The following is a 14,307-nucleotide window of genomic DNA, read 5'->3' on the forward strand; positions in this document are numbered from 1 at the left end:
CCAAAAGACACATTTCTTAAAGCAGGGTTATGCCATACACTCTCTAGTATACAGCCCTCATATTAGGTTGAGCAAATAAAGTAAACATAAAAAAATACATTTTGAATTGATGGTTAAATATGTTGGACTGCTATATATTACAGTAAAAAGATACAATGAAATTAGGATAGATTATTAGTAATATTAAATGCTAAACTTATCAAGTAACCCACCTTATATACTTATGGACAATTAATCTACTCTATATGCTAAATATAAAGTGACTGAGTTTTATAAAAATTAAAATAACTGAATAGCCAAAACATTACTTTGTATACTTTTGTAAGTAAGAAAATTTTGGAAGCTGCTATAAAGTTTCTCAAGATTTATACTGTGAGGGGCGCCTGAGTGGCTCAGTCGGTTAAGCATCTGACTTGCACTCAGGTCATGATCTCACAGCTTGAGACTCTGAGCCCCGCATTGGGCTCTAGGCTATGGCTCAAGGCCTGGAGCCTGCTTCAGACTCTGTGTGTGTGTGTCTCTCTCTCTCTCTCTGTCCACCCCCCACCCCACCACGCTCACACTCTGTCTCTTAAAAATGAATAAACATTAAAAAAAAATTTTTTTTAAAGGGAGGGTTAATGGGGGAGTGGGAGGGAGGGGAAAGTGGGCGATGCGCATGAGGAAGGCACCTGTTGGGATGAGCACTGCGTGTTGTATGAAAACCAATTTGACAATAAATTTCATATTAAAAAAGAAAAAAAATTTTTAATTAAAAAACAAAAAAAAAGGGGAAAAGAAAAAAAAGATTTATACCATGAAACTGCCTTAGAAGTAAGAGTATCTTTTTAGATATTTGGGGTAGTAAACAATGTTAGATGAGATTCAAAATTACCTGTATTAACAGTGTGGTTTCATTGTAGTTTTACCCTTAAAACATATACATGGTAGATAATTACTCTTAATACAGGAAAACCACTAAACAAATTATGTTTATTTGTTATTGACCTATTTCATTCTAATTCTATAACCAATTACCATAAAAGGAAAATTTGCTTCTGATTCATTTGGTTCTGTGTTTTGGTAAAGATCTCCATTTTTGCAAAAAGAGACTTGAAGAGACTTGGTCAAATTCGACACGCTAGTAACATCCAAATGTCAAAAAATAAAATAAATTTCAGGGGCAACTGGGTGGCTCAGGTCATGATTTGTGGTTCATGGGTTTGAGCCCCCCCGTCAAGCTCTGTGCTCACAGCTCAGAGCCTAGAGCCTGCTTTGGATTCTGTGTCTCCCTCTCTCTCTGCCCCTCTCTCACTTGTGCTCTCTCTCAAAAATAAATAAATAAACGTTTAAAAAAATGAAATAAATACCAAATGAAAAGGCATTATAAATAATTTTATATAAATCCTAGGAATTATATCTTATTTTTTTTACGTTTATTCATTTATTTTGAGAGAGAGAGTGAGAGCATGAGTTGGGGAAGATCAGAGAGAGAGAGAGAGAGAATCCCAAGCAGCCTCCTCACTGCCTGACGCAGGGCCCATCTCACCAACCGTGAGATCATGACCTGAGGCCAAAATCAAGAAATGGACGCTTAACCGACTGAGCCACCCAGGAGCCCCTACATCTTGTTTATTGATACAGAATCTCTGAGCTTAACTTAGCATTATTATTCTAGTTATCATATCCAGAGCTGTCATTCTGAGTATTAAAAAAAAGAAAAAATGGTAGATAACATGAGGGGGAAATTATACAGGCTAAATAAAGATGTTACCTTTGCCAGGGGAGGGGAGTGGGATGGGAAATGAAATTTTAAAAAAAAGTTACCATTTATTGTGAAATACTAACCTCGACAGCAAAAGTCAGAAAATATTTATTAAAGTCCTTAGGACTGCATCGAAGTACATAGAGTCCAGTCTGATTACCTGCTTTCTTCAGTTTACTGATGGCAAAATCCATTCTAAAGGTAAAGAAGTAATTTGAATAATATAGCAAGTCCCATGACACTAAGACCAAAATGTAATCTAAGAGATCAAAAGTCAAATCTAAAAGTCTCAGACTTTAATAAGTCTCCTCTATTTTATATGCTTATCAACTACCTTGTAAGGAAAAGTATTACAGTACTTTTTGCGATAAGTTCAAATCAATTTTTAACTATTTCAAAGCTATTTTGCGATAAGTTCAAATCAATTCAAGGGTTTTAAACACAAATAAAAGGTATAGTAAGATACAGAAAATCACTAAGAACATTTTGTTCATTTGAATTTTCTGTCTTATAATTAAAAATTTAGTTTTTTTAAAAACCATGTTCACTCCCAGAAAACTTCATTTAACTATGCAAACAATATATCATAAAACACTTATGTCTTTGCTACCATCGCAATTACTAGTATAAAAATTTATATGCCTTATTTTAGTATTTAATGCCAAAGTATAATAGAAGACCTATGGCAAGTGACAAAGATTACTGATTTTCAAATTTTACTATATGTTTTATTGAAGCTGGACATCTTGAAAGAAAAGTCAAAAGGTAATCTATATGAAAGCAGGAAAAATCTGTTTCATTCATCACTGTATTTCTCATACACAAACCAGTGGCCCATATTAGGCACCCAGCAAATGTTCTATAAATAAATGAAAGAATGCTTGAATGGATGGATGAAGCATGAATGAATGAATGGTAGGAGTTTTTAAATACTAAATACGTAAGTTATAGAATGTTCAAGGAGTGCAACTTTTTCATAACAACCATACCTACTATTAAACAGATTAGAGGTACAGACAGAAACAAGTCTTAAACATCAGTCCGGATACGTTTTTCTCAAATATTTAATTAAGGGCAGGTTAAGGTCAAGACACGTATGCTCACACTTCCAGTCTATTTCTTCTTTACAAGTCTTTCAAGCCTGGTACCAATCCGAAAGTACATACAGGCTGAGCGATAACTAAAACTTGGGCTAAACAGATGCTGTGCGGGACACTTGGCTTTATCCAGTTCTACAGTCAGGGTCTGTCCCTGTGTGGATCCATATGGAGCTAGCAGCCACAGGGCACTATTTAAGTACAAAGTTATTAAAACTACATTCAGTTTCAAAACCCAGTCCCTCAGTTGCACTAGCCACATCGTGAATGCTAACTGGCCACAAGTAACTAGCGACTACTGTATTGAACAGCACAGAAACAGAGCGCTGTCACTTTCATCCCTGCACAAAGCATTACACGCCACTCACTCATCTTCGAAACAGGGACATCACAACACATCTTGTGAACACAAGTTTTCAGTAAGAGGAGCTGGATTATCAAAAAATAATGATTACTAAATTTTGCACTGTGGTTCCTCTGCAGTATTTCAAAATTAATGAAATATAAATTGGATGATTTTTTTAAAAAAAATTAACACTCAAGAGTTACTTAAACACACCTAGGCAGCTAAACACCAGGCTGTACAATTTAAGTCTTATAGGCTTCGATACAGAAAGCAAGTGACATCCTAAATAATTCTAATTATTATACAATCCGATTGCAAATCAACTTTTGTTAAGGAAAAGAAAAAACTACTTCTGTGAAATTAAGGTTAGTATTTTGTTCCTAAACTCCTAAACCTACATATATCACTTTGTTGTAAAAAATTCTTTGTCAGTATCTAATTGACTTTTTAAAAAAATTACTTTTAAAGTCTGTATTACTCACAAAATCGGGCCATGACAGTTGCTTTGTATATTTTCAAGCACCATCGGAGGAGCTACTTCTTTACAGAGGTAATGATGTGCATCCGCGGTTAATCTGTAATAGCCATCAATTAATGACACAAAGGATAAAGCTTCTCTTAATGAGCTTAGTTCAATTTCCTAAGCAGAGAAAAGAAAAGGAAATAATAAGTATCATTTAAAAGGTCAACTGCATGTTACATATTGAAAATTCTCTCCACTCCATGTCATTAGATGAATTCTCTTAATTTTCTTATAAATTGCTCAAATGTCTTTTATGCCTCCCAACTACCCAATATGAATTATAAATTCTTATGTATGATATTTTACACTCCTCAAATATGGGCTTATCACATCTTTCTAGTTCACTTTTATCCATAATTTTGCTGTATTTCCCAATACCCCAATTAGACAAATATGCCAGTCATCTCAATTAGAAATCTAGCTGGTCTGATATAAAAGTTGGTATTAATTAGAAATAATAAGTATTTATTTTTACATACCAAGTATACACTACTAAGGTTAAAACGTTCATGCTGTAAACTCAAATGTATATAGTATAAACTAAAATCATATATAGCTATGCCATGATTGTATCATACATACGTAAGCGAGCATATAATCAGCCTAAAATGCAACATCTCTTACAATGGAAAAACCCTTATTTAATAGAAGCAACTTTGTCTAAAATCAGGAATAAGAAATGCGAATAGAAAGCCCAATACTTAATACTGTGTTGTACTGTATTTAGTTAACATAATTAGGCCATAGAAAGAAATGTAAGACTAGAAGTATCTCTATTTGGAGATTATATGATTGTGTACTTGGGAATCCCAAAAGAAGACAACTACTAAACTACTACATCACAAAGATAATTCACTGGGAGATAGGATATACAAGTCAACAGCTTTCACAGATATAAAAAGTAGTCAGATTGTGTAATGAGAAAATAGGCCCATTTATAATAGCAACCCAAACATAAAATAGTACCTAAGATTAAACTTAACCAAAAAATGTACAAAATCAATTAAAAGCAGAAAAGAAAATTAGTCAAAGGTTATAAAAAGACAATCTGCAGAAGAAGACATACAAACAGCTGGTTTACAAACACATAAGAGCTTGCTCAATCTCAGGTTCTAATTAAGCAAATTAAATATAGCACAGGACAGCGATTTTTATCCATCAGTTTGGTAAAATATTTAAAACCTGGTAACATTCAAGGAATCTCCAATGAACATGAGGGTACCAATCTCTCTTCAGGGTAGTGACTTTGTTTCCTTTGGATACACACCCTGAAGTGGAACTCCTAGAACAGAATGCTAAATTTTGTGTGAAGTGTATTTCACCACACTTTTAAAGATAAAAAGAAAGACGGGGCACCTGGGTGGCTCAGTAGATTAAGTGACCAACAGGTGATTTTGGCTCAGGCCACGATCTCACGGTTTGTGAGGCTGAGACCCACGTCTGGCTCCACACGAGCAGTGCAGAGCCTGCTTGGGAGTCTCTCTCTCCTTATTCCTCTCTCAAAATAAACTTTAAAGACAAAACAAAACAAAAATTTTAAAAAAGGGTCTCCTGGGTGGCTCAGGCAAGCGTCTGACTTTGGCTCAGGTCACGATCTCACGGTTCATGGGTTCAGGCCCCACGTCAGGCTCCATGTGGATGGTGCGGACCCTGGAGCCTGCTTCCGATTCTGTGTCTCCCTCTCTCTCTGCCTTCCCCTGCTCACTTTCTCTCTCTCTCAAAAATATTAATAAACATTAAAAAAGTAATAACAAAAATAAAGCCAACAAGTCCAAATGCCATCCCATAAAGTACATTATGTTACTACAGGATGTTCATATTAGCATCAACGAACTCTTCTAGAAATACTTATTCTTTTATAATTACCACATTTACAGAATGAAGGCATCCCCTGACAGAACCAAGTAAGCAGTTTAATAGCAGAGTATAAGGGAATTTAGTTGCTCCCTTTCAGTTAAAATAAGCAGGGTTTCTAACGACACTTACTGTGCTGAGCACTGTGTGATGTACAGGATTATCAAATATAACATTATGTGTCAACTATACTACAGTAAAAACAATTTTTTAATAAAAAACAAAATAAGTGGGTTTTCTGAAGCTGACCAAATAAAGAGAAAGGATCATCTTTTAGAACCAATCACGTGTTACAGCTTAGGTAGGGCTAACCTGGGACTGGTTTATGTTTTGTTATGTGAATCCCAGAAAGCACTGTTTTAATGAGGCAGCATGACTGGCATTATGCGCATCCCTACTGATAAAAGGAATGTCGTCAGGACTGAGCATTACAACAGGGAAGTGACACAGCCCACAGCAGGGGAGTGCAGGAACTGCTAACTTGCCAATCATAAAAATGAGTGAGAAACACATTAATGCTCAAGACATTCTGGGAAGATTGTGTTGGTAGCGATACAAAAGCTAGCTGTATCCAAAAACTTGCTAAACTGATGTTTACATTTAGAGTTGTATTTAAAACTATCATCAGAATTCCTACAAGAAAATAACTCTGGTTTCAGGACTCTAAAACACTTATTTCTGACAACTGTTAAATGTAATTATTATGTAACTATAGAGCAAACTCACCAGATTTTTACCATCTTGCTTATGGATAGTTACAATTCTACTTTCATTTGAGCCTTCTTGGTTTCCTTGTTTAATAGTCACATCAATGATATCAGGAAAGTCACAATATAACTGTAAATCCTATAATTAAGAGCATTTGAAATTAAAAACAGGTAGAACTAAGGGAGCCATTTTAAAATAAGACTATGAAGGACATAACATTCATTCCAAATTCTTTAAAATAAAAAAGTATTGACAGCAACAGATCAGCATTAAATGGGATTCCCTCCCTCGACAGTCTAACCCTAAGACTTACTGTGTCTTGTTTACCAAGAACTATGCTACAGTACCCTTCAATCCAATCAACATGGATAGGAACTATTGTCAGAAAGTTGAAGTTTAACCAAGAAAGAATGAACGTAATCTAATCATAATCCAAGAACATAGATATGAACAAACTTAAAACTTGTAGTGTAAGACTTAAAAAAATAACAAGTAGACATCATCTTAAAATCAATTAAAATTAAACTTTTCCAATTAAACTTTATGATTGTGCTTATTATCAATAATGGTAAAATTTTAAAAAGAGGCAAAACTACCTTAAAAATCACTTTTAGAATTCAAGCCCTTTTGGAAACTGTAAGAACACCATTACTAATATTTGTCATAAAAAATAAATAAAAAACCATTTAAGAACAATAAGAAAAGAATTACAGACATGACCTTGATGGTTTCACAGTATTAAAACTTCCACTTTTATCAATGAGAGAAGAGAATCGCAAGTTCATGTTTCAAATGAGAAAAATTACTTTGAAAAATTACTTTGTTTCTATTGCCATTCACTTAAATTAACAAAGAAGGAGAACATATCATTAAGGATTACCTGTTCTGTCAGTGTCTCACTTTCTTTATGTTTCCCTCTTGACCACTGAATTCCACCGTTTCCAGTTATTACAATGGTTGCAAAAATCTCCTCACCTGAAGGACCTCTTCCAGGTTCTTTTACTTCAAATTGCTCTGTGTAGAAGGCAGACTGAAGTGTTTCCAGATTTATAAGATACTTAAGTTTCAAGTTTCTGGCAGTGGCTTTGCAATGGCTGAACTGCTCAATAAATCTGCGAAATCTATACCTTATTCTCTTCCTTGTCAAAATATGATAGTCTTGGATCTTTGCTCGAACACATTTTGGTAAGAATGTCTTGTAGCTATGGATAAAGAACACACAGAGAAAGACAAAACAAACTGGAACACAAATCTAAAATGAAATTGAAAGAGAAATTAGCACCTTTCTCCACGACAGGTAAATGCAGTAGTGCAGGAAGTAGTTAAGTGGAGAAAGGGGACAGGGCTGGCACTGATATAGTATAAATCCTGAAGGTTTTGTCTGAAGACGTGAAAATATACAAAAATTCTGAGTTACCACAAATGTTTAGAACAGGATATGTTAATTTTCTTCCCTAATGAAATGAAGACTTAGTCTAGTTAATAATGGAGTCTCTAAAAATCTGTTTTCTCTGATCATCTTACGTATCATTTTTTGGGCACTGTGTTGCAAATATTTCCTATGATGCCATACACCAAAATGTATCTGAATTCTGGAAAACTGTTACATTTTGTTGGAAGCCAGTGTTGTTCCTTATGCAAACGTATTTCTTTGGTATACATTATTTTCTAGGTCATTTTCAATAACTCCTAATAATTCCTTTGCAATCAAAATGATTCCACTTAGAAATGACTCTTTAGTAATTCTGCCTCTATGTAAAATACCCTAAAGAAGAGAGATAACTTCCCTCCTGCTCAAATATCTGACAAATGAAGAAAATTTTATTTCTGAAGGTACAACTACATTAAATTTCCATGCCTTCCCATGTGCTAATCCTTCTTCCCATCACCTGTCTCCTATCTGGTTGGCTCTTACTTATTCCAAAAGTCCCAGCTCAAGCATCATCCAATCCAGGTAACCTCTCTCAATGACTATATTAGATGGTCCTCCCTTTGTCAGACAGTATTCTGTGCACCATTCCATAGTATCACTTACGACTCTATCCTGTATTTCAGTATTTATAGCTAGTACTTGAGCTGACTCATGCTGAGAGCTTATTATTACAACAGAAGACTACTGAGCTCACTGTTAAAGAGCCATCATTAAAGTTTAAGTTATATAAGGCTATAAATAAATTATATTAAAAATATAGGCAATACTCAAAATGTATCACTTCTGAATTATTTTACATTTAAAATTTTATTTCACATTTTACTACTAGGCTTTTGAGGTTGTTTACATCTCTCATACATGAGGGGTGAAAAAGACTGGCTATTGTTCGTCTCTTCCCAATTCTACACTCTGGCACGTCAGGTTGATACCCTGAAACTGGCCATAAACAGGATTTATACCACGTATATCAGCAAAGACAACAAACAAGTCACATCTTTGGTTTTTTCGAGAACTGGCTGTTACACATGGGCCAGCAAACCCCTGCTTTTCCCTTCCCTAAAGTACCTGAAGCCCCCGGAGGAACACTCTGTTCCTTACTTGACTAGCACAGGTGCTGGAGACTCACTGATGTAGCAGACAGGGCAGGAGAAACTCAGAATCACCAATTTCAAACATGCTTGCAGCATTACCATCAGTTTTACAACACTTCTCTGGTTCAACACATTCTCCGAAGTTCTACAACTATGTCCACCCTCTGAAATTTCCCCAAACCGCCTACCTTTCGTCTGCCTGAACCCTCAGCTGAATTCCTCCTTACTTTCATCAAGCGACTTCATCTCTCTCCTAGAGGTAAAAAAGCTTCTTTAAGCAGAGCTCCCTCAATATCCGGCTAGCAAACCTACAGACATGTGCACTCATTCCCTCCTCCTTCGCACCTGCTACAATAAATGATGTAAAGCCCCTTCTTTGATTTGTATTTACCTGGAGCCTCTCTCTTCCTCTCTATACATCCACCCTCTGGGATGTTTTACCCTCTTGATCCTCTTCGATCCACAAAATACCAATGTCGGCCCCACCTTAAACGTAAAATCTCTTTATCCCACATGTCCCTCCAGCTACGGCCTATCTGGGCTGTTTTTTAGAGTTTATACAGCCATTTCCACTTACTCTTCAATTCACTCCAGTCTAACTTCTGATCCATCATTTCACAGAATATGCTTTTGCTAAAATCAAGAAAAACTTCCAAGTTGCTAAAATCAAATTCCCACATTCGTCTTATTTGTTATTTTTCAGTAGCATCCTACCGCATTGTTAAGGAGCAGCACCTCTCCTTAAGCTCTCTCCCCTTAGTTTTCCTGATTTTATTCCTGTCTCGTGGGATACTCCTCAATCTTCTTCACAGGTTCATTCCCCTTTGCCTGGTGACTAAATGTTAAAGTTCCTCAAGACTTTATTATGGGCCCTCTTCTCTTATTTATACTCTCTTTCTCTCTAGATTCTCTATATCCAAATGACTCTGATATGTGTCTGCAGCACTGACCTCTAAACTCCCTATCCGTATCTTCCAAATACAAGTCAATCTACATATTTAATTTCAATGTCCCCAAAACTGCTTAAACGATGTGTCAAACTAAACTCCTGAGTCCTGCTAATGCCCCTAAAAGATCCTCTTACAGCGTTTCCTATCTAAGTAAACAGCACCAGTAAGCATCCTTGGTGACACATTCTCCTTCAATCCCCATTATTCCATTCATCACCACATTCCCCTGATTTACCTTCTTAAATATTTCTCTTAGTTGCCCACTTTTCTTATTACAAACTCATTACGAACAGCATCGCCTGGAGGAAATACTGTAATAGCCTTACTCTCTGGGCGACCAGCATTTTCATTTACTCTTTCCACTGTCTGATTTGTTTTCTACACTGGAGTCATCGGGATCTTTTAAAAACACAAATTTAATCATTCCACCCTTGCTTAATCCTCTTGCATATTTTCCGAGTGTTATTAACCTTGTCAACATGGCTCTAAGGTCCTAGGTTCTGGTCTAGCCCCTGCTTCACCTCCTGCTAATAACTCTTTGGGTTCTAGCCATACTGATTCTCTTTACTCTTCCTATGCTCCCTTCTGCTACAAGGCCTTTTCCACGAGTCTCCACACAATCCATCACTCCCCACTCTGCCCATTAAATTCTACTCTTTTTTCAGATTTTAAAAGTCACACTCTGAGGGCGCCTGGGTGGCTCAGTCAGTTGAGTGTCTGCCTTCAGCTGGGGTCATGATCTCACAGCTTGTGAGTTTGAGCCCCGCATCAGGCTCTGTTCTGACAGCTCGGAGCCTGGAGCCTGCTTCGGATTCTGTGTCTCCCTCTCTCTCTGCTCCTAACCCACTCACATTCTGTCTCTGTCTCTCTCAAAAATAAATAAACATTAAAAAAAAAAGTCACACTCCGTTTCTTTTCATAACAATTAATTATATATAAATAAGCAAATATATAAAATTTAATAAAAGTCTGGATAGCATAGAGGAGAGCCTCAGGAAGTACAGAATAAACACCGAAAAGATTTAAAAATAGAATCAGAATACAAAATGATTCTCACTTTATCTACTTCAGTAAAAAACATTAGTTACCAGGAGACTTACTAAATTTGGAATGCGATTTACATAAACATTTCACAAAAATGCAAAATACACAGCCATCAATGACTACTTTTTAATAAGGCTTTTGAAAACGTATTTGGATATAAAAAGAGGAGTTTAGGGGCGCCTGGGTGGCGCAGTCGGTTAAGCGTCCGACTTCAGCCAGGTCACGATCTCGCGGTCCGTGAGTTCGAGCCCCGCGTCAGGCTCTGGGCTGATGGCTCAGAGACTGGAGCCTGTTTCCGATTCTGTGTCTCCCTCTCTCTCTGCCCCTCCCCCGTTCATGCTCTGTCTCGCTCTGTCCCAAAAATAAATAAACGTTGAAAAAAAAAAAAAACTTAAAAAAAAAAAAAAAGAGGAGTTTAAAATAACACATACAACAAGTCTTTCTACTTTGATGCCTGGCATAAAGGACCTGGCATACATCCTGTGGGAATACCATAGGAATGTGTGATTCCTGAACATGATGAATCCACTTCAGCGTCATACTATCAGAACTAGCTAGATTTGTTAGAAACATTAAAATTTTTTCAAGAGACTTAAAGCTATTAACTCTTGAAGCATAAAAACATTTTTCCCCATGCTTTTCTTATACTGAGTTTTTAGAGAATTCTAAACTTGAGGTTCCTAAAGGCTCTGAAATTGAGCCTTGGCTTAGAAACGATACTATTTTTTATACTATGAAATAAAATCTGCATCTTATTTATTATTATAGTTGGAGTAGGATTAGAAACTTTATTATTCAGTTAGTTTTTTAGGAAAGGGAGTCCAGTGAGATGAGCTGAGTAGCTCAGTTGCTATGTAAGCGGCCTTGATCCTGGCCTGATATGTACAAACTCAGCAGTCTCCTTTAAACTCTTTGCATTCTCGAGTTCTTTTCTTCCCACCCTTTAGAAACTTAGATTTTAAAGAGCAGATAAAGAATGAAAGTACAAAAATCTTATGCATTTCCCTCACTTTCTACACTCTAACACCTAAGCCATCATGTCCAGTTAGGAGGTGGCATACAAAACAGCATCTGACACACACACGCACAAAGAGCTGCACACACACGTACAGGTGCACATGCACACCCAGAGGCATGTGCTCACAGACAGGGACACATCTAACACACAGGTACAGACAAAGAGATGCACCTTACATGCATTTTTTTTTAAGTCTGCGAGGGAATATATATTTTATTATACTAATCAGAGATCCATATCCTAGTGGATATTTCTGAGAACAAAACAGTTTATTTCATTCTGTCAGCAACTTCTCATTTATCTATTCTCCCACCAATCTTGAATAGTTTAACACTGAGTAGAGTTTCCTGATTATTTCTCAGAAATAAGCACTAAATGGGAATTCAGAAAACATCAGTTGAGTTAAACTATATTAAAAAGGCAAGCAATGTAGGAATGATTTGCTTCAGGACAGGCAGATAGTATTTATCTAATATTAACATGTCATGGCATAAAAAACAAAAGAAAAATAAATTAGACTACTTCAAAATTTAAACTTTTGTATTGGAAATGACGCTTTCAAGAAAGTGGAAAAAATGATCCAAAGAATAGGGAATATATCTGCAAATCATACATATAGTAACTTTCATCTGGAAACTTGTAACCAGAATTATGTAAAGAACTCTTACAACTCAATAATAAAAAAAATACTGAGTTGTACATTTATTTATTTTTAAATATTTATTTATTTTGAGAGAGAGAGAAAGAGCATGCAGGAGAAGGCAGAGACAGAACCCCAAGCAGGTTCCACATTCACAGTGTGGAGTCCGACATGAGGCTCAATCTCACGAATCATGAGATAGTGACCTGAGCCAAAACCAAGAGTCAGATGCTGAACTGACTGAGCCACCCAGGTGCCCCTTGAACTGTACATTTTAAATAGGTGAACTTTATGGTTAAGGCCTAACAGTCATCTGAAAACAAAACAAGAATACTTAAAAACAAAGAGGAAACACATTAATTAATACCCTGCAAATTGGGTACGTAACTGTTTTTAAGTTACTTCGTAAAGGAGCGACCAAAACTAGTTATTGAGAGAAAGACTTGAGAAATAAAGGGAGTTTTAACCAGATTCATAACACCCTCAAACTTTTAATCCTAAGTATGCAATATGTAAAACATAGATTTAGTCTTGAAATTAAAGAAAAACTCAAAGAACTGTTATAATAATATGTACCTTTAAAAGGAGTAGAAATTTTACAGCCATTAAAGCTGCGCTGGGCTGTAGGAGCAGTATTTCAACAAATCCTGTTAGGCATGACTGTCAAAATTCAACATGCAAACGAGTAATTTGGAGAATGTGGAATGTGGATCACTTATAAAAGAGTCTGCTGGATCAGTTATAAGATGAGTAAGATCTAAGGATCTAATGTAAAACACGGTGACTCTAAATGATAACACTATTGTAGAACCGAAATTTGCTAAGAGCGCTTAAACATTCTCACCAAAAAAACAAAAACAAAAACAAAAACGTAAATAAAAAAGATAATCATATGAGGTGATGGATGTGAAAATAAACTAGATGGGGGGAATCCTTTCACAAGGTATACATATATCAAACCACCATGATGTACACACACTTTCAATCATCTTACAATTTTATAAGTTAATGAAACTTCAATAAAGCTAATATTTTTAAGAGAATCCCCTGGAGAACAGGTGAAGACTGATATTTGTGGACTTCACTTCAGATTTACGGAATCTAAATTCTTGGGTAGCACTTGGGGCGCCTGGGTGGCTCAGTCAGTTAAGCATCCAACTTCGGCTCAGGTCATGATCTCATGGTTGGTGGGTTTGAGCCCCGCGTCAGGCTCTGTGCTGACAGCTCAGAGCCTGGAGCCTGCTTCGGATTCTGTGTCTCCCTCGCTCTCTGCCCCTCCCCCACTCATGCTCTCTTTCTCTCTGTCTCAAAAATAAATAAACATAAAAAAAATTCTTGGGTAGCACTCAAAGATCTTCAAGTTCAACAAGCACCTCAGGTGATACTAATTCAAGCAAAATACGGGTCAATATGTGAGAAATACTGCTTCCGAATTATGTACACACACAATCTGAGGATCTGCTATCAAAAATTATGCCTCCAGGTGTTCTTTTCATCCTTCTGACTTTACTTAGCCTTTTCAAAATAAATGAATCAAATAATTAATAGGTATCAAACCCCTGTGATATTTTGTGTAGTACTCCAACTCTTTCCATAATTTTTTTAAATTCTAAGATAAATCAGTACTTGGGATGTAATGTACAATATGATGACTATAGTTAACACTGCTGTCTGGTATACAAGAAAGTTTTTAATGGAGTAGAGGCTAAGAATTCTTACCATAAGGAAAAAAAATTTCTTTTTCTTTCTCTTTATTTGGTACCTATACAAGATGATGGATATTAACTAAACTTACTGTGGTAACTGCTTCACAAATATATATAAGACAAATCATGATGCTCTACACCTTAAACTTATAAG

At 36.1% G+C, this 14,307-nt stretch overlaps 1 protein-coding gene across 3 annotated transcripts in view; it reads right to left on the minus strand.

The window, feature by feature from the left end:
• JAK2 (Janus kinase 2) overlaps positions 1-14,307 on the minus strand; it is a 115,830-nt gene that overhangs the window by 34,918 nt on the left and 66,605 nt on the right. For all 3 annotated transcript variants that reach the window (XM_047101299.1, XM_047101291.1, XM_047101307.1), the window contains 4 exons: positions 7,153-7,474; positions 6,291-6,410; positions 3,670-3,827; positions 1,828-1,939 (listed from right to left, as the gene is read on the minus strand). In XM_047101299.1, the coding sequence (XP_046957255.1) occupies positions 1,828-1,939; positions 3,670-3,827; positions 6,291-6,410; positions 7,153-7,474 (712 nt within the window). The remainder of the gene's footprint in view (positions 1-1,827; positions 1,940-3,669; positions 3,828-6,290; positions 6,411-7,152; positions 7,475-14,307) is intronic.

Source organism: Lynx rufus, unplaced genomic scaffold (genome assembly GCF_022079265.1).
Source record: "Lynx rufus isolate CCGP_SWC_20201006 ecotype Redwood Valley unplaced genomic scaffold, mLynRuf1.p SCAF_10, whole genome shotgun sequence".
Taxonomy (NCBI): domain Eukaryota; kingdom Metazoa; phylum Chordata; class Mammalia; order Carnivora; family Felidae; genus Lynx; species Lynx rufus.